Here is a 25,713-nt window from a genome sequence, read left to right as displayed (position 1 = left end):
ATAGCCATGAATGTTTCCTAAGAAAGAGGTAGCCAATACTACCTTTAATACTACCTAGATTTCTTAAAATGTGCAGAGTTAGGCCACATTTTCAATTCATGTTTTCTTCTCAGTGAGGAGGCAAAATTCTGTATATTCCTCTAACTGTGCTGTTATCAGTACATTTATTTGTTCTCTGTACAGGAAGCCACAGGTGAACCTGGGTGAAAATATCAAAAAGCTGCATGTGGTTCTAATACGTCATTCTGGTTCTGACATGTTTGCAGAAAGGATTTGAAGAACTAACCATTCCTTATTTAAAAATGAAATGTGGGACACTAGTGGAGGTGCAGTTACCCTGGGAGGTGAGCTAGTGCTAAAATAGGAACAGCAGATGTATAAAGGTAGTGTGTGCAGCATTATGATAAATATATTGTAGTCAGCAAATGGGAAATTTGAATCAGCAAGATAGGTTTTCATGTTAATTAGAGAAAATAAACCAAAACAGATATTTTAAATATTTATTTGTCAGACTGAAGTAACAGCCTTTCTACAGCACAATTTGCATAATTTCTCAAGATACATCTTGTATACAATCACAAAAACATGACATGGATTTATACATAAAATGAAAACTGATACAGATTTACAAGCATTTTTGTACAATTCTCATACTGCTTTTGTTTCAGTTTTTACAATCTTTAGAACAAGCCTGTTTTTTTTTTTTTTTAATTAGTTGTTTTTATTTTTGATGAATCTGGAAGAAAAATAAAAAATAAAGAAAATTCAAAACAAAATGAATATTAACAAACTGCCATCTATGCATGCAACATTCACTGTGGAAACATTACATTTCTTCAAGGACTAATCTTTTTTTGTGTGTTTTTGTGATTTTTTTGTGTGTGTTTTTGGATTTTTTAAACATTGGGAATGCTGTACACATTGTCCGTAGCATGACAGCACACACGCTAGTCAGCCATTGTTGAGCACCTGAGCACATCACTGAACATCTATAAGATACAATCAAATAAGGACACATTCACATGCTTGGATGTCAGATGGAGCTAATAATTTAAACTCAGATTGTTTTACAAAAATGTGTACTTATTTACAGGGTAACAAATTAAGAAAACAGCTTTCTCTCAAATCTTCTATTTTGAGTTATGGATATCTATATATAATATAACCTTTGAGCTCATCAGCATATCTGCTTATTAATATTTTAGAAATAATAAACCAAAACATGTAGAAAACATCAAAATGCTTTTTATGACTTAAAGAGAGAGTATCCGGATTTGCCTATTCCATCTGTTTTCATTCTAAAGGCAGCATGTATTCTTAAAGAGCAACAGATCCTACATGCCAGGTGTATCAAAAATTCACAAGGCATGGAGGAATAGGGTTTAAATATAATGTAGGTGGATACTTACACTAAATTTCCTCTCTGTTTCATTACCTTCATAAGTTACACTCACACAAATGCAAATTTTCTCTGTTATTCACATAGGTATGTACATATCTAGATATATACTCTAATAATGGAATCTGGGACATTCAGCATTGTAGCAATGAAAATAAAGTACTTAAAAATAGTGTCAGTTATGATTCAAATAATAATTTAAAAAAATACTATTAACATTTTTATGATATCTCCATGAAACTAAATCCTAATTAAATAATCTCTATTGGGCACACACTAGCATACAATATAATAGATGTCTTCTTTTTCTTCATCATCATCCTCAAAGTAAGAATCAATATCAGCTGGTTACCAGCTACCATATCCCACAGCCTAACCATGCAAACACCCAGCATCCAGAAAAATAACTCAAAAATTTCATAGGTTTTGATTTAATGCCAGTTTAAGTCAACAGAACAATTGTTCTTGACTTCAGCTGGTTTGGACTGGGTTTTTGTTTCTTCCACACTAGACCCATGAAATGTAAAAATGTGGGTAATAATAAAGAAGCAGCACTCATTGTCCCTGGATACTATCCCTTTAGAGTGTAATGATAAAGAACTAGCTCAACATTCATCATAGAAACTCTCATATTTAGTTTTAACCTGGAAAAAAAAAAAAAAAAAGTGTATGTTTGCTGCTTATTGTATGCATAATAATAATGATAACAGTAGAAATCCCTGTCATTTGTAAACACACACACTGTGCTTCTGCTCATTTTTCATTTGTTTCCACTATATAAGGGCTTGAACAAAGAAGCAGCTTCAATCTCTGTCGACTCAGCAGATTTATGAATAAAAAAGTTTAAATACGTCTGCTATTGCCTCCCTGCAATATGCATATTTGAAGCAACTGTAGAAATGTGTGAACTCGTTAATAATCAATCACTCAGAAATGATAAAAGCTCTTGCCACATCTAAGCATTTTTGGCCAGATAACAGAAACAAAAAATAATGAGAAAAAGGTGAAAAAAATATACTAAGATATATACAAAAAAGTAAAAAAATACTAATAGTCCTTGTTTGATATTTTTTTAAAAAACATTGTCACAAGAGAGTTTTTCCTGACTTCGTTCATAAAACAAGAAAGAAAAAAAAAAAGAAAAAAAGCATTCAAACATGAATCTGTGTTGCATAGTATGATTCCAGTACAACCTAGAAATTTGGTCAAAAAAAAGGAACTTGGCACACTTTGGAAGCATCCTCTGACCTCTGAATGATGCTGCCTCAGAAAAGAGAGAGGGCATGGTCTGCCACTAGCCTGTCATATGTGACATCAAAAGAGCCCTATCCTTGCTGCATCTAGCTGAGGCAGTGCCTCATTCCTGACAAACTTTACTCTTTGCTTCTCATGATGGGAATCCAAAAATACCATTTCAAAATCCAGCAACATTTTCTGTATTTTTCATAGAATTAATAATGCTTGAATTAAACCAGTTGCTGACAGCTGCTTAGCAGGCAAAGGTAGGTGTTCCTTACAGCCACAGCTATACCAACCAACACAACTACATTATAAAAATATTGGCCACATTTGTATGTGTGTGAGAGCAAAACATGCCTGTCTGCTTTCTCAATTAAGAGTGATGATTACAGCCTTCCCAGTAAGGCAGCGAGATAGTGCTCATTCCTGCTGGAAATCTCCATAGTAACTACCAGCATGACTTGCTGTCTTTATTATAAATCTTAGCAAGAACAAAATTACCAGCAGTTTGCACAAAATTGCACACCTCATGGCTTGTACTTCACACAGTAATTGAAACTGGACTGTTTTTTTTTTTCTTTTCTTTTTTTTTTTTTTTTTTTAAGCAAAACAAAGCAAACAAACAAAAAAAATATCCCACACTATAGCCATCAGGAATGCAAAATAACCCACCAAAATAGCAATACATCAAATATATCCACATATGTTTTTTTGGTTTGATTGGGAATTTTTTTAAAGTATTGTCTTATAAAAACATACACAACATCAAAACATGTAGGATGTTTACAATAACTCCAGATGACTGTATTAAAATATATGAGAGGTAGGGTATACATATATTAGTGAAAGCATAATATTCAACATCAAAGCATACATCCCACTTCCACTGTCAGTGATGTTGTGTTTTTAAGTTATCACATAAGATTTAGATAAGACTGTTCTGCTTGCAAGTCAGCAGGCTAACAGAAGGTTATGAACAAGTTAATGGCAGTTTTCTTGGTATGTATCCTTAATTTTTTTCTGTTTCTTCCCATCTTCCTTTTTGATGCTGTTATTTTAAGTTGGTAAATATAAATCAATAACTGTATGTGGGAAGTGTCTCCAGCTTAATTAGTGTGGCTTTTTCATGGCCAGTCCAGCTTCTGAATGAGTTGAGCCGTATTTTTCTCTTTTTAAAGCATATATTATTTTCCAAAATAATATTTTCAATTGGTCTTGTACAACCTGTGGAAGTGTGATACATATAATGGTATTCAGAAGACATATGAAGACATACATTAAGCAATTTGTGAAATGTCCTTATTGGTGAAGAAAAACAAAAGTCTGAAGTGCAGAATTTAGGTAATTTTCTTTTTAAATATGCAAAGGTCATGAGGTAATATTTCAAGGGAAACCGCTTTGTAATGAAATGTGAAATATTAACTGACTTCTCAGTAACAAGGGAGATAATACTATAATGAATCTTGTTTTTTTTTAAAAAAAAAATGCTATAATTTCAGGAATGAAAAAAAAAAAGGTCTCCTTTCTTCTTCAGAAATGGTAAGAAGGAAAATGTAACACATAGACTAAATCATCCCATGCAATAATTTTTGTCCAAAGAGAGCTAACTGCTCAGTTGCAAACCCCTGAAAACGGGACTGTGGAAGTATTGATAGTCTTAAGTTTTGCAAGTTATCTTCCTATTTACTTCTTTCATAACTCAGTACTCAGACATTCACCTGAGATAGTAAGAGGATATTCTCAACTCTCCTTAATGCAAGAGCCTCCAGGCAGAAACTGTCCTTGTATCCCTTTCCTTAGATTTGAGGTGATGTTGATACAGAGCACAGTGGGTCTACTGCTCCAAAGTGCCTACAGGATAGTCTAGAGTTCATTATCTCTGTACACGTTTGGAATAAGACTGACTGCTGAAAAATAGAACTACTTGAAATAGTTGTGCTAGTCCCCAGTGCTTAAACCGCCTCAATTCCAAACTTTGTTAAAGCTGCGGATTCAAAAGGTAAGATGAAGTACAGTGACAGTGACATCAAAACAAGATTTTTTTCTTCCTGATGTATTGCATTTTACATCTTGACATTTCTCTTTAAAACCACATCCCAAATTATAGACCATTAATATAGTGTTTTTTTTTTGTTTGTTTGTTTTTTTTTCCATTGCATTCTAGGACAGTGGTTTATATCCATTAATACACAGAAACATATGAAACAATTGGGTCTAATTCTCCACAACATAGTACTTAAAGAAAAAAGAAAGAAGGAAAGAAGTAACATAAAATAACATTACCACTCTTACAAACACCTAGCAGTTTGTGTCAAGTGGCATAATCTCACTACAGCAAATTATCAAAGATCCTAAGGTGCAGAGGAACAAGTCTGCACTTCTAAGTGAGATTTGGAAAGTCAGTCACCCCAGGTGCTTTTGCATAAAATGATCTCCTTCTGGTTGCACAGAAAACCAGACTGCTCTTTCCATCACACTACCTCCAGCTGCAGCTGAACTCTGCATTAACACCTGCCTTCCAGCCTTCATTATTTCCTTCACAGTTACTCTCTTCACAAAGAGTCCAACAACAGAGAGCCCTCATAGCAGTCTTCATTTCAAACAGCCTCACTTTAACTTCTGGGCTCAGTTTTTTGTTGTTGTTGTTGTTGTTTTTTACTTTGCTGTTTCTTACAGCAAAACAAGTGTACTAGCCCTCATTTAAGTGTGCTATGTAGCCTAGAGACTGTTCTTTTCTACTTTGTATTCTGAAAGACTAGCTAAATACAATGATATCAAACTATAGTCTTGGAGTGATGCTGTTTATAGCAGACACTGAAGGTTTTGTGCCCCAAGCAGACAGCTCTGCTCAGTGTGCTTGTGTAGAGCTGACCAATAGTTTGTGCCAGTTTACTATTCTTTTCCTTAGATCCACTTTGTCGAGCCAGATATAAGCTTCCCCAATCAGTGTCTTTTTCATAAACTTCCCTCCATTGGAGACAAGGAGAATCTGGGAAAATAATAAAAATAATAAATATATAGTTATTAGTGTGCATAGTAACATGCTGTATTTGTTGGCAAACACAAAAGATTCAGAAATATTAAGCTCTGTTTTGGTACCAGTGAAGAGGATACAAACACTGACCACAACCTTTTGTGTATGGTCATCTTCCCAACAGAAAGGAAACCCAATGAAAATTGAACTTTCCCCTTCTTCTGTTATATTGTCATGGGATGTAGCAACTAGAAGATGACAGTCTTTAACTTTAGCGAGCAATTTGTTCCTCTGCTGGTTGCCAAAGACAAACATAGGGTCAAGTATTAAGTTACAGGTTAAAGCTTTTTGCAGCCATTGTACCATCCCTTTTAAGTTCATGGATGTTAAAGGGTGCGTTATATATAAACTGTTACTCAAAGCAGAATAGCGTGTGAGAAAGTCCAGAGTTTTGGCTTCTGATGTAAGATACCTAAACTAAAACTTAGAGTTGCTCTGGAATCTCATCCCTGCTACATGCAGGAATGCCCAGTGAAGTTGTTGATGCCCCATGCCTGGAGGTGTTCAAGACCAGGTTGGATGAGACCCTGGGGAACCTGATCTAGTGGGTGGCATCCCTGCCCATGGCAGAAGTGGGGTGTGTGGAACTAAATGATTTTTAAGGTCCCTTCTAACCCAAGCCTTTCTATGACTCTATGATTCTGTGATTCTGTGTTCTATGATTCTGTGTTTCTGCTAAGAGCCACAGTATTGATTACATGATGCCTCAGCCACACAGAGTGGAAAGGGAAAGTATTAGACCAGGGAACTTGTGTGAACTATGCAGACTGGGTGTTCAAGACTCTCCCAGATTATCATTCAGGCACCATTTTTTCCAGCTAAGCAGTTTAATGTCATACAATCATCAGCCATTTTCTCTACAGGGGAACTACAAGCTTGTCAGTCTGACCTCAGTGTCAGGGAAGGTCATGAAGCAGATCATCTTGAGTATCATTACATTGTACATATGGGAAAACAGAAACAGTGTGGCCAGCAGGACTAGGGAAGTGATTGTCCCCCTGTACTCAGCTCTGGTGAGGCCTCACCTCGAGTATTGTGTTCAGTTTTGGGCCCCTTTGTCCCAGTCCAGTTTGGGAAGGACATCGAGGTGCTCAAGTGTGTCCAGAGAAGGGCAACGAAGCTGGTGAGGGGTCTGGAGAACAAGTCTTATGAGGAGCAGCTGAGGGAGCTGGGATTGTTTAGCGTGGAGGAGGCTCAGGGGCGACCTTATCAGTCTATACAAGTACCTTAAAGGAGTCTGTAGTGAAGTGGGGATTGGCCTATTCTCCCATGTGACGTGCCCAGTGATAGGATGAGGGGGAATGGGCTAAAGTTGCACCAGGGGAGGTTTAAGTTGGATATTCGGAAAAAAATCTTTACTGAAAAGGTTGTTAGGTGTTGGAATGGGCTGCCCGGGGAAGTGGTTGAGTCACCATCCCTGGAGGCCTTTAAAAGACATTTAGATGTAGAGCTTAGGGATATGGTTTAGTGGAGGACTTGTTAGTGTTAGGTCAGGGGTTGGACTAGGTGATCCTGGAGGTCTCTTCCAACCTAGATGATTCTGTGATTCTGTGAAAAACAGGTGATCAGGCCTAGACAGCATGGGTTTATGAAAGGGAGGTCCTGCTTGACTAACCTGATCTATTTCTGTGACAAGGTGACCCACTTAGTGGATGAGGAAAAGTCTGTGGATATTGTCTGCCTAGACTTTACTAAAGTATTTGGCACTATTTCCCACAAAATTCTCCTGAAGAAACTGGCTGCTCATGGCTCGGATGGACATTTGTTTCATTGGATAAAAACTGGCTGGGTCAAAAGTGTTATAGTGAATGGAAATAGATAGAGTTGGCAGCTGATGTGCAGATGTGGTGCTTAGGGATGGGGTGTAGTGGTAGAGTTGGCAGTGCTAGGTTAGCAGTTGGACTAGATGATCTTAGAGGTCTTTTATAACCTAAGTGATTCTGATTCTATGACCTGATTAATTATTCAGATTTATAGGTTCCTTTTAGGTGTTTCTTGAAGGAATAAATTTAATAATAGATATGTTGCAGAGGGGTAGGTTATCAGTCAGATAATTTCTAGAATGTCTTAATTTTTGATTAACCAAATTAACCATCCCAATGCTTTTATATTTTATCAACTGTTTTCTGAAAAGAAAGAGAACTTATTAAAAAATGGATTTCCATTATAGGATTAGCAGCAGGTTAGTAATATTCACATTCACTGAGCAGAGCTCAGGCAATGAGCAACTGAGGTAACTGATAACAGTAGGAGGCTATCACCCTCCATATGAAACAGCAGGAGAGAAAATGGGGTATTTTGTTGCTTGGTTTCACAGATCTAGGCTAACAGCAGAAGATGGCAGAACTGAAGAAATTTGTACTCCACAGAGATTTTGAAGACCATACATAGACATTTAACAGAACAGTAGAGCTATAGTTTCCAGTAATCAAGAATATTAACATTGCTAAACATTTTCCATTCTGATTCGGGAAACAAAGTAAAAAATTGCAAACTTTACAACAGAAAAATAAAAAAAAAAAAGTAAAAAAAAAAAAAAAGTAAAAATGAAAAAAGAAAGGGAGAAAGAAATTTACAGTCATTTTCCTGGATGAGTTTCCCAGTTCACTGGCCAGTTTTAGTATCAGTTGACACATAAGATACACATCTGGACAGCTTGGATACCTCCATGTGTCTCAGTCAACAGGTTTGATGAGGGAGGACCAAATAAGGGAGCAATAGGCACAGAACTATTAGAGAACCCCGCTGCATTCATCAGAAAGCCTGTATCTGGGGAAAACACACAGCTGTGTCTTTTACTAGTGGCTTTCTATGTCACTTGGTTCAGTGTCTCCCGAAAGTGTGGATGGCCCAGAAGTTGGCAAAACATCTGTGAAAAACATTCTTCTGGGCTTTTTTGATTACCTTCACATAGAACATTCTGTATTTCTAATTGCAGCCAGCTAGTCAGCCAGGAGCCAGCTAGGAATAAGGCAAAGCAGCCAAGAGCCTTGGCTGCTTTGTGCTTTCCAGACGGGTCCCAGGTGGGTTGCCAAGGAACAGGGAAATCAAGAAAGTGAGCTGCCAGGGGCTGAGGCAAATGCCTGTCTGAAACCTGTCAAAATGTTTTCTGTGGAATGTTTTGATTCTGTCACTCTTTTGGGACAGAAAAAAAATTCTAACAGAAATTTTCTGTCACTTCTGTCCTTGATTCTTTTCTCCATTCCTCCCAGCTGGATCCCTATAATCTGTCTTCTTTAACTTGTTTCTTCTCTCAGTATTGTTTCTTTCCTGCTCCAGGCTTTAAATTCCAGCCTTGTTATCCTGATTGAGCTAGTCTCAATTTCTAATGCTCAGATGATTTTTTGTTTTCTTATTCCCAATACTCTTGACCAGCCACGTCTAGCTTCCTTTTTTTTTTTTTTTTTTTTTTTTTTTTTTTTTTCCTTATCTCTGTACTGATTTTTGGAGTGCAGAACCTTTTCCTAACTTCTGCCTGTAGCTGATTCTCATCTTTCTTCACAGTGTTCTTTATATGATTACCATGTTCAGTTTTCTCTTATTCCCTCTCCCTTTTCTTATTTTCTTCCCCTATCTCCTAGCTCCTTTTTTGTTCTGTACATTCTGTTTTGTTTTCCTCTCCTTCTTGTCCAAATCTCTTTTGACAATGTCCATCTCTTTGACCCTACGTATTCATCACTCTCAAATTCAGCTTTCATATCAGCCAGTTTCATGCTTTCCAGTACGAACAGATTGACTGATAGGCATGATGAATATATAAAAGCAGATGTATTGAGTCAGACCAAAGATCTCTCCAGGCAAGTGTTCTGTTTCCAAAAAGTACAGTACACTGCATAGGCACAATAGAAGAACAATCATGTAGTGGAACATTCCCAAGATATCTACTGCATTCTATGGATCATTGACTTCTGACTCACAAGTAGCATGTTTGTATTAATAGTCTACAACATTTTTTTCCCATGAATTTGTCCAATCATTTTCTCTGGGTACTTTTTTCATGAAAACATTTAGTATCAGCAATAGCCAATTGTGATAGATTTTACAGCTCAGACTCCAAGCTACATGAAGAAGTAACATCTTCTTGTTTTAAACTTGCTGTTTGCCAGTTTTTCTTGAGACCCTCCAGTTCTGTACTCAGGGACAGGGAAAGTGAATTTCCATGACAGTTATGTAAAAGACAATGAAAAACAGACAGTTTTTTTTTTTTTTTCTTTTTTCTTTTTTTTTTTCTTTTTCCCCTTAGGTAAAGTGTGTAGTATCAGTGCATATCAAAATGCTCCGGATGAAATGTTGCTAAATCTCAGGCTGACTGTTCCTATGGCTACCTTCCTAGTATCCCTTAGTCCTTAACAATTTGATGGCTCATTTTCCCACAGGACTCTCTGGGTTCTTCTTTATTGGGTTCAATCCTTTGAACTACCACTGGAAGCATAGTTTTTACAGGAATGTCTTACATTTTGACAAGACTTTATTGATCACTCTGGATTTTCCCATTTAACATATAACATCTTTAATACATATACTGAATCTATTTAATCAATAAGCATGTTAGAATGCCTTAACACAGGGAAAACAGCATCTATTTTTGTTGGCGTCTTTTTCTACGCAACTTCCATTTTAGTTTTAATTTTAACAATGCAACCAATACGCATAATGTAGGCATATAGATATCCAGTCTAAGGTTAGTAATCAAAACCTACTTGTCTTGTTTACGTCAATCATCCAGATTTAAAGGTATATCTGGCAGATGCTGGTACAACCAATTTTTCCATCCATTTCCTTTTAAAATTAGCATGCAGATACCACTAGAATTGTCCATCATCTCCACTGACTAGATGAAGCCTGAGTAATTGGTTTAGCTATCTACTCATGTGAAAGTTCATGAAAGTAGATAAAGCGAATCCTACCCCTCCGAATAACCATATATAACCAAATGATCAAATCTGCCTTAACAGAAGTACTATTCCTGAATTCCCACCTAAATAAATAAATAAAATAGAATAAAATAAAATAAATAAATACAATACAATACAACTCAACACAATACAATACAATAATTTGATGTGACACAAACAAAAGTTACAAATACACAGACCAAAATCCCCTTTACAAACATATACAGGGAATATTTGCTTGGCATAATCTGTGATTCTACGATGTCTGAATTTATGATTATTGTTTCTGATTCTAGGCACCACAAACTTTAAAGAGGATGATAAAAGAATGATAAAATTTATTTAAGCAACAGACATATCTAAGAAGTCTGGAATATTTAGTCTAGACAAAGAGAGAGGAGAAGTATAACAACCTTTCTGTATGTAGACTTTTTTTTTTTTTTTTTTTTTTAATAAAAAGAATGGTTATCCATTGTCCTGTGTTCTCTGTGAGGATACTTAAGGATAGTTAAGCTTGAAGCTTGATTTAAAATAGGGCATATTTAAGTTAGATAACACAAATATATAGAAAAATATATTTCCAAATATATAGAAAAATATTTTTTGGAAGACATGTATAATTTCCTTCTCTAGGGGATTTTAAGAACAGGTAAAACCTTAAACTTTCAGTTTTGGCTATAAATATTCTTCCTTAGTGTGTGGGGTGATGAATTAAATAATAATATTAAGTCTCCTCCATCTCCATATTCTCATTATTACATAATTGTGTTATTTCCTATGTAATTTTCTCTTTTCAACAGACAACTGGGATAGAAAGTTGATCTCAGATGTCCGTAACACAGCATGGACAACACACAAAATTAGGTTTTAATAAGATGCAGAATTACCTGAAGAGAATGCCCAGCAGGACTCAAACTAAATCTAAATGTTTCGTTGAACGAAGGCTCTCGGTCATGCCTGCATACTCTGGTTTTCTTCTTAATTACTCTCTTTTGTGTAGAGATGTTGACAACATACAGCTTCACATACAGGTCTGTGGAATTCAACAGCAATTCAACAAGTTAAATACAAAACCTTTTAAATAAGCTTTTATGTTAATGATTTCAGTGCAGGGGGAATACTGAGAAGAAACAGAACAAGGTACTATACAGAGCCATGTTCCGGTCTCATTCACATTGTGCTAAAATGGAACTACCCTACTAAATCCAAGGAAATTACTTTGTGCTTACAACATTGTCATAAAAAGAACAAATAACTTGATGTCTTCATATACGTATGAAAATATTATTAGTAACATAAGTTTTTAATTTTTAGTAAGCTTTTTCACCAAAATACAAATTTTCACTAAAAATCATTGTTCTTTTATAACCTGAGGAGTTATCATTTTTATTGAAGTTAAAAAAGGATTAGTTTTTAACAATCAGAAATACATTAAAAAGAAGATTAACTTCTGAGAGTTAATTTGCTTCTATGAAATGATTTTACTTTCATTAAAGTTATTCATAGGAGCAAAGAACACTTCAAAAGATATCCTATAGAATATATCATACTGATTAGGAAGCAATTTTCTTTCCCATTTTAATGGTGTTGTTAAAAAACTTCAGATACATCCTACTTAAGGTTTTAATAGTATTGTGAAGTCGGTTTCTTTGTAATACCTGGTAGATGATCTGGAGATTTAAATTTGTATGTGATATTTCTGCACTGAAGGATTTCTACTATCAGCTGTTCTCCATCTGTCTTCATTTCCTTTTTTAATGCAATCTTGATTTCACCCATAACCTGTGTTTTACCTGGAAGAGCAGAAAAAAAAAATCTCATTAAAGTAAATGGAAAATGAATGTACCTTAAATAACGTGGAAAGAAGTAAAAATTTCTGTTTTGTAGTTGGTTTGGGTTTTGATTTTTTTTTATTTGTTTCTCTATTTTTGGTTTGGTTTGGTTTGGTTGTTTTAGAACAGATTATAGTATTTAGGGGTATTCAGGAGTATTAAGGATAATGTTTTGCTAGGATGAACAAATTGTAGATACATGCAGTACAATTGCATAAACAGATTATATGCTTCAGAAGGTATTTGCTTCGAAGGAGCTTTGTTCAAAAGAACATAAATTTCACTGAAAGTCATAACAACTCATGTAATGATCACTACAAATCACCTTTTTAGAAGACTTGACTACAAGATTCAGAAGTTATCTCATTTTTAAAACAAACAAACAATGTTCAATAGGGTGTTAAAAAGTAAGTTTCTGAAAGGCAATGAATAAAGACATTGGTGAAGGTAGCATTTCACCTTCTTCCTTGTATGGAGCATTATAATTTACATAATGTAAAGGAAAGTACTCACTGTGATCTTTAAAAGTAACTGATTTCTTTTCTTATGGGGGCAGAAATGCAAGCTCATTATTTCTACAGTGTATGGATTTTTCTCTAAATCTGTCCAGAGATGGAGATACGGCACAGAATGAAATTTAGGCAGAGCTGTTTTGCCTTTCCATTGCAAGACTATATCAAGGCCATACAGAGCACACTAGGGCTACATACTCTAACTGACTGCAGTGGTACAAGCAGAGTCCAAGTCCTCGCCACAATGCCATCTATAATAGCATCATGCCATAATAGCGCCTGTGCTTCTATATCTATATATCTGCTACTGTAAACTATTTTTTTCACCTTCCTCTTCTCTTCAGACATTAGTGGAAAAACAGTCAAGCTTCTGGAAGTCTTTAGGATCTAGTTTCTGGTGACAGCATGCTGAAGATTTAACACATGACCAGGAAATTCTAGAGGCTGGTGTCAAGACATTGCAAGGAGCAAAGCAATTCTGAAGAAATTAAATAATTATGATACATCTGAAGAACCTTCTCTCTTAAAGAGTAGAAAGCTACCAGGCAACATTTATAGATTACTTGAATGTATCTGAAATGTATAACCAAATTTAAACAATCTCTCACTAAAGAATCCAGGTGCTATTTCGCAAATGTCCATGAACAATCATACATTCTGTTGTTTTTCCTCTATAAAATATTTTTGGGGATCAATAAGAAAAATTAATTACAAATAATCACAGGTACAACCTGGCCCCTCAACTTTCCTCACAAACTGAAGCTGGAATCTGACTTAGTTACAGTCAATAACAAATTTGCAATTGGGTTTCAGCTGGATCAATGTTTCAGCCATAGTCTATAAGGCGGAAGAGGAACTTTTAGTAGGTAGGTGATTCTTTCATAATATTTAAGATTCTAAAAACCCTTCCTATATGATTGAAAATACAGTGGTAGGATCTTGCTTTGTGTTATGTGCTTGTGCAAAGAGAACAGAGTCTGCAGCTTTTGATGGTACCAACAAAGATCATTGGGATAAAAGGGGGAAAGGCTAAAAATGTCTCTGTTTTTCATTAATTGGTTCCATCAGGTGTGTCATCAAGCTTTAACGCCCTTGCTTTGGAAAATGCTGAGTGCCTAATGGGTCCAGTCTGGCTAAACTGTGGATTTTGAATGACTGGAAATGGCTAGAAGAAAAAACAAACAAACAAACAAACAAATAAATAATCCTCTACACTGTGGATAAACTACTAAATAACACTGTGACATATCTCACTGAAAGATGCTGCATAAGTATGGCTTTTTGATCAATATCCATTCCTGCACTGACTCCAACGATTGACTTGGAAAAGACTCCAGCATAACCTAACGTTAGTTTCAGGCAATCTTTAGTTAATCACAGCCTTCCCTAGGAAATTTTCTAGGATTATTTATTTTACCTTATTCCCTCTCTGTCCTTTAAGATTTATTCACAGTATTTGATAGGATATCTTTCTTGATTACCTTAGCACCTTTTTAATTTTTTTTTTCACTTACATGTGCTTTCAACCTAAAATGAGATAAGGTGACTCTGAAAGCTAGAAAAAAGGAGAAATGCTTAGAATGTGATTGAAAATTCCAGTGCCAGGTCTCAGTATGTGGAAATTTTCCATTATCCCCAGATACTCTTTATGACAAACAATCCTGCTGCACTCCTTAGGCCTCATGGGGAAAAAAATGATCTCCAGCTGTGAGCACATGAAACATGATAGCTCTCTTGTGCTTGCATACTAATTTTCATTTCTCCCACAGCATGCAAGGAAAAAGCCTTACCACCAGCTTGATGATACATTGCACTAAAATAATCCACCACTTTAAATCCTAGCAGAATTTTGAATAGTCGGGAGAAATTCCTCTTCTTTCCATTCCTTGACATTTTTCCTCTTTTTCAGGTACCTTTACAACATGTGTCCTTTGACAGGGCCATAAGAGTAATTCAAATCTACATTGGTCTGTGGATTTGATTCTTTACAAGGATATATATATATATAAAGAAACAAACTAATGAGGGGAAGTGTTAATTTAGGGCTGTTTATGAGGTGTTGAGAGTTCATAGCTGGCCAAGGTGGACATGAATGCACTTTGACTGATATAGCAGAAATGACGTTGCTTGGGATGTCATGTAATGGGATGACCTTGAGAATTGCACTGGTAAGAATAGCTCAAAATATAGTGCCCAGGTGTAAGCTTTTGCATTTTTCTATTATTTTAGAAAAGGTCAGTAATAACTGATGTGTGAATAGAATTGATTGTGGATATTTTGCTGATGATTGCATGATGATAAGCAAATGCTACAGTGTAAAAAACATTTAATGTCTTTCTACAAAAGCACTAATATAGCTTTCTAAAACAGTGGAAAAACATTTAAAATTTCAATATTACTGTTTGCTTGAAAAAAAAAAAGAATTACAGATAATTACAGATGAAACAGGTGCAAACTGGGATTATCACTGAGACTAAGAACCATATAATAAAATATTTTTAAAAAATTACTTTCTAATATAGCCAACAGTCAATGGCTGGAGGGAAAAACAAACCAAAAAAGAGAGTGCAATTGCTTTACACAAACTTATGATGAAGCAAATATTGACAGGGACAGTCTATATGCAAACTGGTTTTGTGTTATATTTTACATTTTCCATATATATCAAGCACAAACTTACTGATGTTAAAGCAAGAACACCACAGTTTTGTGTTCACTTTAGGAACAGATTAACAGTAGCTAAAAAAATCTTCAAGTACATAGCTATGACTAAACATTTTGGTGTTTTTTTTTGTTTGTTTGTTTGTTTTATGTGACAGAGCACTTCTTTTTAAGGGACGGGACTTAATACAAATCCATTAGCAATTAAAATGGTTAATTAACTAAATTACTACATGGTATTTTGAGAAGTTTAAAGGTCTGAATTTGCCATTGGGATGGAAAAACAAGACGATACTCTTGCAGAACTATCACACTCCATGCTGTCAAAGATTAATTAGTTCTGTTATTAGTCTTAAATGACTACTTCTGTAAATCAAGGGATATATCACTGACAATCACTGTGTACTGCTGACCATCGCTGCTTGAAATTATGTAAAAATAGTAAATTAAATTTCAGCTTCGAAGGATTGATTACTATGGATTGTGCTACCCTAACTCTTTGATCATATGCCTGCTGCCCACCAAAATTACCCAAGACAGAAGTAAATAGCTGTCTTCCATTGGTCCATGTTATCAAGCCTCATTCAGCAATACATTTAAAGGACCACGTAAATTTCACTGGCATGAATTTTGTCTGGTTAAACTGCCTAAATTTAAAAGTCTGAGCTGATTTACACATTTATCTTAAAATAAGTTGAATTGCCTTCTGAGATTGACTATGTCTATCAGCATAGATGGACCAAGGGTGAGTAGGTTAAACTTGGAAATTTAAATAAAATATGTCTAAATGTTGCTACATGATGAGCATCTGCTAGAGTTATTTGCTGAATGGATGCCAGATGGCCAGAAAACTGAATTAAGAAAATACGTAAACAGATAATTTGATCCATGGTGGTGTATAAGTTAGTACAAGCTCCTTCTGTTCCAGTCTAGTGACTTGGAATACTAAAAGTAGTTGAATTAGAAATAAAATAGTAGAGATAATAAAGATACATACAAACACGCCCCAGAATTTTCAGCTTTCCAAAAGAAGTATATAGTACAATTACTGTTTCCAAAATAGGCAGAAAATGCTCTTCTGGAGCTTGCAAGAGCCCTACACCTTATGCCAAAGGATTTAGTCACAGAAAACTCCTCTGAAAATCTTCTTGAGTGTGGCAATGTTATGAATTTCTTTATATATGTTCTTTAAAAAACAAATCATCCTATTATGCAATTAGGAACTGAGATGCTAGAAAAAAAAATAAGCATGATAAAGAAAACAAGCAAAAAAATGAATAAGAAGCCAACTATAAACTAAAAACAGCTTTACTTTCCTACACTTTGTGGCTACAATTTACAGGATTATCATGCCTTAACCACCATGCATGTACATGAGGTGCAAAGATAGCCATGGTTTCTTTTAGCAGGATTGCTCCTTCTATTTTTCCTTTTGTGTGCACTTAGAGAGATGGCTGCATTTTGAAGTGTAAGAGTGTAAAGAATATATCCTCTTACAGGCCAATCTTCAAACCCTACTAGAAAATTGTACTCTTTATTCACAGGAAACAGGAAAACAAAGTATTGCACATTATTGATCAGTAGGCAAGGTTTATTTCTATACTTTCTGATTATGAATATTCATGTTACATCCACATTTCTGAAGGCAATCTAGGTATTTCCTAGAGAGCAATCTCAGATTTCCAAACATTGGTGCACAACAGCATCTTGCAGTTGACTGCTGCAGACAAGCACCCTCTATAGAAAACCAAACATATTCACACTGCTTTGTCATTATACCTGTGTCTTCTGATCACCGTTATGTTGCCTTGTGGTCTAGGAACACGAAAGTTAATTTTCTGATGATAGGCAGGGAGAGCCTGAGATAATTAGAGTTTCTTACTGTAGCCTGATTTTGATGGTGTATGGACAGCATGAAGCTGTCATATGGAATGGAAAGGAAAATGGAGCATTTTGTGGTGCAGGACTAGCTGTGTTAGTGCTGACAGTTACAGAAAATGAGGAAACAAACATGTCCTCCACTCTGTTGAGAGATGAGCATACTGCCTCCAGAACCAGAGTCAGTCTTAGAAAGAGCAAATTGGTCGGTGCTAAAAGGAATCCCAGGAGAAAATTAAAATAATTCAATATGGAAGTCAAGGAATCTGCATCAGGGAATCAGCCAAAGAGGGAAATTTTGTGACAGTACGAATATCAGTTATGAAGCTGTATGATGCACCTCTGTGCATGTTCACTTGAGGAATGATGGGTATAAGAAACCTGCACAGATTTTTACAGCAGAGGAAACTGGTATTTGGTACTTGTCTCATTTTGGGTATGCGTTCCCTACTAGTAAAATTAAGTGAATGTCACCCAACTTGCCTTAAAAGCATTTGAGTATAATGTGAAGTACAACTCCTTCTGAACCTGTTGCATTTATAATTCTGAAAGTGTATGTAATAAACCTTAGAATTTCCATAATCTTTCAGTGTGAGATGAAGAGATGAGTAATAGCATGGTGTCATCATAGGCATATGATCAAAAATAAAGAATTCTTTTGTTAGAACTAATCTCATTTCCTTAGGTCTTTATCTGTTTTGATACCCTGAGAGATTAAACTAATGAATTTCTGAGAGCTATGTGTAATGTTCATTGACAGAATATGAGTATTTCCTTGCAGTATTTTACCACTTTTTGTCTCATAGGTATCTAGTGACCTGGAAATGGTACAGCTATAGTTATCTCTAACACTATGTAATGACAGACAATGTCTTCCAGAACTGAGCAACTCAAATGATGCTTCTCTAGCTGTATTGCTTAAATCAATAGCATTTTGGTTTCAGCTATATTAGGATACAATCATAATATTTAGAAGATTAAAATTTTTAGTACCATGCCATAAAATCTAAGAAATCCAAGGTGCGTTCTTAAGAACTTTACTTGAAAAAGGAAATTGTACAGAGCTGCAAGGGAACTGTAAATATGGGAAATCATTAGAGAGAGACTGAAATCTATGCCTAGTTCAATCTCCTGTCCCTTACTAGTTCTCTGTGATCTTAGACTTATTCTCTGTGCCTGATCTCAGAGATGGAGATAATAAAACCCACTTCTCTAACTGAGATTTTTTGGGGTTTTATTAACTGCAGTTGGGTATATTTTAAAGAGAGTAATATAATGCTTTGATAATGTACACATGAACAGGACTTCAGCGTATGATCCCTAATCCTACGACAATATATGAAGACCTAAATAGGCTGATGAGGATCCGTGCCATCATTATGGCCACAAAATGTTCACAAGAAGTTCTGCACCAACATGAGAAAGAACCTCTTCATGGTAAGAGTGATGGAGCGCTGGAATAGGCTGCCCAGGGAGGTTGTGGAGTCTCCTTCTCTGGATGCCTACCTGGGCAACCTGCTCTAGAGAACCTGCTTTGGCAGGGGGGTTGGACCTGATGAGCTCTTGAGGTCTTTTCCATCCCCTACAATTCTACCATTCTGTGATTATGTTTCCCTCCACCCACAATCCATGGAGCTTGCACAAACAGAATCTTCTGTCTACCAAAGAGTGCTGTTGTAGCAAGAATTATTTCTGCAGAATTCTTTTAACACTATCATGAGAATCAGAAGGCCATCTTCCAATAGACAGTTGTGCTTCAGCAAAGCAAGACATCATCTTATTGCAATAAATAATTCAGTATTACTATGAATACTCACTATTTATTATTTACATTTTAGTATTAGAGTTGAACAACTGCAGCTGAAGGTAAAGCAGACGAGTATTCACTAGCAGTTTAAAACTAAATATGTCAAGAATCCAAAATACCAACCCAAATCTTCCAATCTTTGTTTAGGTAAACCCTTTTTAAAAATAAATAAATAAATAAATAAATAAATAAATAAATAAATGTCTTTCCAGTTACTTGCTGTACCAGCCATTTGTTTTTGTAATGCCTTTCATCCTCTTGTTGTGACAGCAGTTACTGGTAAAGATGTTGTAAAATAATGATGGATGAGCTTTGTAAAAAAACACATCCCAATGTTTTCAGGCTCCAAAATTTTCTGCTCTTTTGGGGTCTTTACATTACCTTCTAGTTTTTGTCTTTCACCCTTCTCCCACATATTTCTTCCTCCCTTGAAAACTGCTACAACTTTCTCTGTAGGCTGGATTCATCTTTGTGCAGCCTACTGTAAGAAAAATCAGACATCTAATAAAACCTTAACTAATACCTCCTGTCTTACAGTACTTTAAATAGATGCCATTGGTTTTACTGGCATAGGACTGTCTTAATGATTATTCTCCCCAGCTCCACAGATGAGTCTAGGTACATACAGGTCTCTATACAGTGCTCTTAATAGGTACCAGGACAAACTAAAGCTCAGATTATGGCCACCTCTTTTTTTCTCTGCTCTGAAGAGGTATTGCAGCTGCTCAGTGTCCCTGGCATATGTTGTCTTCTCTCACGTGCCTATATGAAGGCTAGGTGTTACTATACATGAAGGACTCGTATGTTATTACAAATTACTCCCTCCGTTACCTGATGTATACAGGGATACTGTGTGCAGTTAGTCATGCTCTTCTGGAATGAGGGGAGAAATGCTATCATGTCCCAGCAAACATGTTTTCTGTGGGATCCAGAGGTGCTCTGTGCTGGGAGCAAGAGAGCTGATCTCTCTTTCTCTTCCCTCTCCTTACCTTGAAGACTTGAGCTGCTTTGAGCAGACTGTACATTATCAGACAATCAAAGAAGATTAAGGTTTTTCATTAATATTTCCCTGTCTCCTCTGATGTGATTTTCATGCAATCATGTAATGAGGGAAAGGAAAAGAATTAAGGAACTTTGCTCACAGCAAACACAATTTACAATTTTGTGGGCAGTGTGAATGGCTGGCTTTAAGGCTCAAGCATATGAAGAAGCTGTCAGTTTTATGTTATGATTTCTAGAGCTAGGAGACATTCACACTGCCCACAGAATTTTGAATATACTAATGCAGAAATTTAGCCTGTATGCTCAAAATTCTAAGTAGGGTTAAACAAAGACTATTTGACGGGTTATATTGTTAAGCCTTCTCTTCTCCTTTCTTTTCATTTCCTTTCACATAAAATATAACAATTTTGCAAAATACATTTTTGAAAATAGACAAAGCCTTTGAGATTTTGAGATGTGAAATCTTTCCCAGAACAAAATAATCTCTGTTCCATTTGTTGGTCATTGCGTATGTGCCTCTGTTTTAGACATTACATTTTATATATTTTTTTAAGAAAAAAAAAAAAAAATAATGCTGGCTCTGGACTGATGCCATGTGTAAAAACTCTTGAATTGAAGTGAAGTGATTTTTAAAATTGTGGGAAAACAACAGGTACTTCACAAATGCTCATCACAGATTTACAAATTCAATTTCAGCTGGATTTATTCCATCATGTGGCATTCTAAAATGTTGTAGCAAAAACTAGGGTTTACTAAGTAAGAGGTTATTGGGACAATAAGAGTAGAGGAGGTGAACTACAAGAGAAAGTTTCATTAGTATCAGAAGGTCAGTGACTGAATTCACAGTAGAGGGGATCAGAGATTTCTGTAGAAAAGGTTTTTTTTTCAGTATTTTAGTGAGACTGGTCCCTAGGACCATAGGGGTATTTGGAAGAAATGGAGGAAAAATCATAGCTGTAATCATATTCAACAAATTTAGATGACCAGAGATGACTACACATATTGTTTTCAGTGATGAAGATGAATACAGAATACCTGTATTTTAAGAAAGGTAGGTAGATGTAAGATAAAAGTGGGATGAGGACATCAAGAAAGTTGCAGAACTAATTCCCATAGTACATCCTACTGGATACCACTGCTTATTTATACTTTTGTGGAAGGGAAGCCTTATGTTCTGAATAATACACTAGTGACAGTTTAAATCGGGTGGAAATATTGGTGTCTAATTCAACCTCTCTAGACTCTGTAGTACATAGAAGTAGCATCTCCTTAAACATACCTTATGATGGATAAATGCCTTCTGGAGATGCCTTCCATTTTTCAGTGACAGGTATGAGGTGAGGTGATAGATTTGATTTAGAAATCTAATTTTTAAACAGTGAAATTAGGCTAAAATATTCCAACTACAATACTATCATTTTCATAACTTCAATGAGAGAAAGCTAAAACCATGGTTGAAATTATTCTTGCTACTTTAACTGAAATTCAAAGATAGGTGCAGCCTGGATCTGAAAAGCCTATACAGCCTCATGTCTCAGATAGCAAAATTCCCTTTAGCTGCCTTTGCTCCCTTTCATCTTCACCATAATTCAGTGCTTGAGCCTAAATATACATTCACAGTCTTCTTTTCACAATTTTAGCATCTTACATAAGGAGAAATATCAGACACTGCAGATTCAGCTGCATAAAAGATGGCTTGCCACAGCATGTCTGAAATTTTGATGATGAAAGACACACTTTGCCCTGGCTTTCTGATGGGCAGAAATTCATACAGGGAAGAGAAGTATTTAATGCCATACATACAGAATAACCTGAACCTTGATTATTATTATGTATTTTAAGTCTATTCTACTAAGCTTTACTAAGGAGAAAATGGGCTAAAGGGAGAAGAAATTTGCAAACTGTCATTAAAAAAATCTGTATTTGACATAACCTCAGTTCAATAAAGTATTTTGTACAATACCACAATGATCTTTGTGTAATGCATTATAAATACTTGGTTAAAGAAGTACTAGTGAGTCTGCAAGCTCTTTTTCAATATCAGTGTCAGAACACAAAATGTTTTCTAACTATATAAAAACAGGGAGGATTGTTCCTAGATTTTGCTTAGGTTCTCTTGAAATGATGATAAACTTTATTTTCCCTCTCCTCTGAAAAATATATTTTTATATTTTTTTTGTCTTGATATGCAAGTTTTTAAGAGTGAGAATACAATCTGAAATGACAAAATCCCTTCTGAGCCAACCTTCATTTTCTGTGCCAAAATAATGAACCTTCTTGCTCCAAGTATACATATGAAGATGTGAATATCACAATAAATTTATTTATTCTTTTTGCCTCCTTGACTTTATGAAATTAAACATTCTGGCTCCTTCTGACTAGAAACACCAGGAAATGGATTAAAGTTAATTTGGTTATATTACAATATGATGAAAGTATAATGGAACCTGTATGAGAACTTGAAGATGAGTGAAATGACTGAAGTTACTTTTGGACTGCCATGGATAATAACATGGGAAAGCAGAAAATTTGCACAAACATTATAGTAAAGAGCATCAGATAATTCTAACTTTATCAGAAAGATGAAGTAGCACAGAATCAGAAAAGTTTGACTGCCAAGTAGTTTTTGTATACTAATTTTGTGAATCCATGGAGAAAACAACCCTTTGAACAAAATATTTTATAATTAGGATATAAACAAACAACATAAATTCAGATACACAGACTGCTTGGAAAATATGGTTAAGAACAACATATTTTCTAAGAATAACAGCTAAACATGAAAGCAATTAAAATAAAACATTTGAAGATTGCATTTCTGAAAAGTAATTGTTCTGTTGGGAAATGTCACTTGCTGACTAGCTGAGGAGCAGTGTGATATTTCTTTCTTTTTCTTTATTTCTATAATTTCTTCTGAATTTTTAGGTCAATCAGAAGCAAAAACAGTTATACTAAGTTTAAACACAGATCCAAAAACATACTGTGTTAAAGAACTGTGTAGGAACTTCCCCATTTGCCTTAACAGACATGTAGTTAAATGGTGGTTTTTCATTACTTTTAGAGTCTTAGAAGTACGGTCTGATGAAATTAAAAAAAAAAATCTCAAAGGTAGATACAAGGATGAAATCATATGCAGGTGTATAAAAAATTTCGATCGTAAGAAAGACACATAGAAAAACAGCTCAAACTTATTGACCAGGAATATATGTTATCTAAGTATCTATAATACAGGCTTAGTTTTTCTAGACACACTACAGAACATTTTAAAATTGATAACCAATGTGGAAAAAGTACTGATATTTTCCTTCTTAGAAGTTTAGATAATAGAATATTTTGGCTTTTTCCCTCTGTCATAAAGCCATACAGTCATGGGAAAGTATACACAGTGAATAGGTGTTGGTGATGAACCACATACGACATGTTTTTATTCCAATTAGTTTGAATAGTGGCTCGTTGAACATTTACCACACAGAGATTTAGCTCTGAGCCTGCACTTTTAGTGCAGTGGAACAGGCTGTTTTATTTCACAGCTTGCCCAAGTAATTTATAGCCCATAAAAAAAAAAAAAAATACTTAACACAAGGTGGCATATGCAACTCTATAGAGCTTTCTTTGAGAAGGAGGTGGAAGATGGCATTTGTATACACAAATATATCCATACACATACTCAAGCTAACGCAATATGTTAGCACTCTTTTGTGCTATAAACCTGGTAGGCACACTATCATGGTAACTGAAGACAAAAATTTTTGGTAAGAACCTGCCTATTCTTTTCTCACTACACGATTTCCAGATTCCCCCTCAGATTTATCCTGCAGCTCTTAGGCTCTTCAGTGAAATATGCTTAAAGTCTTGCTCATAGCTCCCTGGAACTACATACTGCTGTTCACCATCATGTGCACTGCACAGCCTGATACCAGAGCAGATGCTTCTGCACTGACTGTTCATGTGGAAGACAGGTAATGCTATTATATTAATAGATTTTCTGTTGTGTACTTACGTTACCTGGAACAGTGGTAGCAGCCCACTGTTAAGATGCATTTTCTCTATCATTTAATAAGAATGATTACTGAAATAATTGTTGCTAATAAAACTACTTTAACATTACGATAGTAAGAGCTGTGATAATTCTAGACAAGCTCATTATACCTGATATACTAAATAAAATTTGATATACTAAAGAAAGCCAAATCTGTCTTCCAGGACCACCAAAATGTTTTGTTACTGGCTCTAGAGAACCTAGGAAATCTTAGCACAAAAAATGAATACTTGTAATTACAACTGGGAGTGAACTACTTGCAAAGTCTGTCCAATGCAGCAATGAGGGATGATCCTTTCAATTAATAAGGATAACATGGAAACAGCTCAGTCAAAACTGGAAAAAAAATGTATTAATCAAAATTTTGCTCAGTAGGGATGAAGAGAAATGCTTTGCAGAGTATTTCAGAGTATGCAGAATTTGAAGTACTACAGTCACTGGAGGATTGGTACCTGGAAACATTGTTTACAGTAATGTGGAGATGATTCCTAAAGTAGTTACTTGTTTGGAGAACTATCAATTTATTTTTCAGCTCCTGTCTTTTCTTCTATTAAAGGTATAGAAATATGTTTACAGTTTGTAAACATCTATCTGAAATCCTTAATTGTATAAGTACCTGCTTTTCACTTGAAATGCATACTTTACATTTTGCCTCTGATTCAGCACTCAGCAGTGCCATTATTCTTACAATTTCATGCAATAGTGGTTCCCTCAAGCTGTTATAATAGGCGTATACTAAAGATGGTATTTCACTGCAACATTGAGCTGATATGTGTGGTTAAAGTCCACAGAGAAGTATTTCAATATAAAGACATCATCTAAAATCCTAGAGCAGAAGAAATAGTACAGGGACACTACAGCACTTAAGTAAATGCACTTTAAAGCTTTGAGATGAAGATTGCAATGATGGAGAAAAAAAAAAAAAAAAAAAAAAAAAAGTGAAAATCCAACCCTATTTACAGTGTTCATGAACTGGAAAGAAACGTGTTATGTAAATGGAATTATATATCACCTAAAAAACAATACTAAAGCTGAAAATGATTAGATAAGTCCATAAGTGTACTAAATGGTTTTATAGCTCTTGATCTTATAGGGTTAAGAATTACAAAAGTTTTTCTGAGCCCCTGAACATTCATGGGGCATGAGGAAAGTTCCCATACTAGGACAGCAAGAATTGGAAATGATATATTTTAGGAAGAAAGAGGAACCTAATGCTTAGTAAGAGAAAAATGTGATAGGCTGATATCAGAGGTGCAAGGGGAAAAAGTTTTTATAGTGCAAGACCATTTTTTTCCCATACGATGAGAAGAAATCTTCAGAATCACATTTTAGATAGTAAGACCTCCCCCTAGTACCACACACAGCAAAGGTAGTCAATCCCTTGTTTTGAGAAATGGGAGTTTGTCACAGACAAG

The 25,713-nt window shown here is 35.4% G+C and overlaps 1 protein-coding gene and 1 long non-coding RNA gene across 9 annotated transcripts in view; one reads left to right on the top strand and one right to left on the bottom strand.

The window, feature by feature from the left end:
• Positions 1-486: 486 nt before the first annotated feature.
• The window catches only part of PCLO (piccolo presynaptic cytomatrix protein), a 367,791-nt gene continuing 342,564 nt past the window's right edge, over positions 487-25,713 (bottom strand). For all 6 annotated transcript variants that reach the window (XM_035332113.1, XM_035332088.1, XM_035332094.1 and 3 more), the window contains 3 exons: positions 12,226-12,360; positions 11,455-11,600; positions 487-5,627 (listed from right to left, as the gene is read on the bottom strand). In XM_035332113.1, coding sequence (XP_035188004.1) covers positions 5,487-5,627; positions 11,455-11,600; positions 12,226-12,360 — 422 coding nt within the window. In that variant the 3' untranslated portion in view covers positions 487-5,486. The remainder of the gene's footprint in view (positions 5,628-11,454; positions 11,601-12,225; positions 12,361-25,713) is intronic.
• The window catches only part of LOC118170149, a 40,010-nt gene continuing 38,375 nt past the window's right edge, over positions 24,079-25,713 (top strand). For all 3 annotated transcript variants that reach the window (XR_004752539.1, XR_004752534.1, XR_004752540.1), the window contains exon 1: positions 24,079-24,218. This is a non-coding gene — a long non-coding RNA (uncharacterized LOC118170149). The remainder of the gene's footprint in view (positions 24,219-25,713) is intronic.

The sequence above is a fragment of the Oxyura jamaicensis genome, chromosome 1, assembly GCF_011077185.1.
Source record: "Oxyura jamaicensis isolate SHBP4307 breed ruddy duck chromosome 1, BPBGC_Ojam_1.0, whole genome shotgun sequence".
Taxonomy (NCBI): Eukaryota; Metazoa; Chordata; class Aves; order Anseriformes; family Anatidae; genus Oxyura; species Oxyura jamaicensis.
The sequence above is the reverse complement of the archived record's forward strand: the minus strand, read 5'-3'. Positions and strand labels throughout refer to the sequence as shown.